The sequence below is a fragment of the Cyprinodon variegatus genome, unplaced genomic scaffold, assembly GCF_000732505.1.
Source record: "Cyprinodon variegatus isolate N-32 unplaced genomic scaffold, C_variegatus-1.0 Scaffold1308, whole genome shotgun sequence".
Lineage (NCBI taxonomy): Eukaryota > Metazoa > Chordata > Actinopteri > Cyprinodontiformes > Cyprinodontidae > Cyprinodon > Cyprinodon variegatus.
The window spans coordinates 69688-72074 of record NW_015151761.1 but is presented as its reverse complement, the minus strand read 5'-3'; the positions used below and the strand labels follow the sequence as shown (position 1 = coordinate 72074).

The 2387-nt window shown below is 44.7% G+C and overlaps 1 protein-coding gene across 1 annotated transcript in view; it reads left to right on the top strand.

Annotated features, from left to right (window-relative positions):
- The window catches only part of col28a1 (collagen, type XXVIII, alpha 1), a 66963-nt gene that overhangs the window by 32386 nt on the left and 32190 nt on the right, over nucleotides 1-2387 (top strand). Inside the window, exons 17-18 of the mRNA XM_015402155.1 lie at nucleotides 293-361; nucleotides 821-892. Coding sequence (XP_015257641.1) covers nucleotides 293-361; nucleotides 821-892 — 141 coding nt within the window. The remainder of the gene's footprint in view (nucleotides 1-292; nucleotides 362-820; nucleotides 893-2387) is intronic.

The window sequence follows — 2387 nt, the reverse complement described above, 5'->3', positions numbered from 1 at the left end:
TTTTTTTTTTTTTTTTAAGAAACCAAGTCATAGAAAATAATATTCCAACGGTAATGAGGAAAAAAAACAAGTTCATGAAGCATTAAGGGGTTTGCAATTAGATTTACAATTCTATAAAAAAACAGACATTCATCAGATTTTTCAAATGTCTCAAACAGTCTAGATTTAAGTTCTGATTTAAAGTTAAACAAATGCTGAAAGTTAAGTTTTTTAAACATTTATAACAGCTATAATGAACGAATACCATCCCAGCATGCTCCTGCTTGTATAACTGGTTTTTAAATGACTCCAGGGGGAGAGGGGTTTACCGGGACCACGAGGGCCAGATGGAGATCCGGGCAGAGGCACACCTGGAGAAAAGGTAACTTTTTCATCATGGACGGTAACACTGATGAAAAACTGCTGCAGGAAGTTGGAAAAAGATGAATCATCATTTGTTTCGTTTCCACCATAGAGCTTTAAAAGGCTGCTTGAATTTTTAACATGAATAAAGCCAGAAGTTCAGTGTTCTTCATTAGAACACCACCCATAGTTGTCTTTGTCGCTTCTGATGGCGGGTTTGGAGCTACGAGCTTTGAGGTCTTACAGTAGTTGGGTGTTTCTTAGTAGTAGAACACCTGAGCTACCCCCGCATTCTGTCCGGGTTCTGGATCTCCTTTTAGCTTCTTGATGAATTTGTCTGGCCTCGCTGATAGAAAAGTTCTTTATCTGTTCTTTGTTTGGTGAGATGTTTTCCTTCCAAACAACCTCAGCATACATCCAGGTCACGTTTCCACAGGTTCTTCATTGCTGATGTTTGTGTTTGTTGGCCTGTTAACAGGGAGATCGGGGTGAACGAGGCTCCAGGGGACTCTCAGGCCCTCCGGGACCAGTGGGACCTCCAGGAGCAAAGGTATGGAAAAAAAAAAAAAAAAAGACCCCTCTATGCCGTTACCTTCCTCTGAAGGACCTGGGAATGAGCCTGTACCAGTATTTATATATATATATTAATGCTTGATAATGCTTTCAAACCATATTTTCTTTAATTTACAGTGTTTTTATGGTTTAAAGACCTTTTAAAAGAGTCACAGAAAATGCCGCAACAACCAGTTAGAACAACAAAAAGTTAGACCTATATAAAATCTACATTCTACTATTTATTAAATAATCTATGTAAGCTAGACTTACATCTGCTCCGACCGGGAACCAGCGGGTCATTATGAAGACGACTGATTTCAGTCATTGGTCTTTATGTTTTTGATGTATTTTTCTCTGAGCAACCTGTTCTCCTGCATTTGGTCCCTGTTTGTGCCCAGAATGGGACGAACCACCTGGATATTAGAGGTAAGGGGAGATGATCTGGGGTTCGACAGGAGCAGGAGGAAAACAGAACACTGGCTGAGAGGCCACCAGAACCGGGACGAGGCAGCCGGCTGTGCCCCCCTTCTGGAGCCACGAAATCACAACATGGGAGGCGGTGGCTTGGCAATGCTAGCTCAGGAAGAGAGCGAAGGAGAACAGTGGTTGATCAGAGAAACCTGTTGGGCAGAGAGAGCGCTGAAGTCTGGGTAGAGGCTACGGCTGGCCATGGCTAGCTATAGACTAACTGAGAATAACTGGTCTAATACTGATCCTCAGCTGTTCTCCTTCCAGCTTTCTCATAGAGGCTCTCCTCGGCCTGCCACAGCCTCTTCCTGCTCCCTGTCCCTGCTGAACTTGTCCAAATGTTTCGCTTTCCTCCTTCAGTCCTCCACAGACAGAGCAGCGGAGCAGGGAAGCAGAGGCAGCAGCTGGTCAATGTTTGGGTTGGAGGGAAGAAGAAACGGACGTTTCGGGGCTAAATGTGATAATGATGGCGCTGTGCATGGAGCAGCCTGTTACGTCGGCTCCATACTCTCCTTTACTGCTTTCTCCATCTTAGATTCTCTTTTTGGAGTCCCAACTTCTGGGACTATAGTGTTGAGCTTTCTCTCCTACTTCGGCACTTTTTGATGCTGCAATGGGGGACCCCTTTGTCTGCGACTCCAAACCCATTCTTAAGACACGGGACCACCTCCTTTGATGCGCAGCAGCCCTGCTCCCCACCACACAGCGAGACCAGACACCCCTGCAGAACTGAGGAGAAAACGGAGCGGCTGAAGGGGTGGCAGGACAGAGCGGAGGAAAAGATATTTACCATCGGTTGTCATGGGAAACCTAAGAACTTTCCGCAACAGCTTTTAACCTGCTTTCAGAGGAAGTACTGGGACATGAGTATCATGTCCTTTAGCTGGACTTGTCCCGGACTCAGCGGTTTCCCTGGACGACTTTAAACTCATCTGTGAAGACAGAACTTTGGCAGAGAGTGGATAAAAAAAGAGATGACACCCAAAATAATATTTACATGCTTACAAATCAATACAATTAAA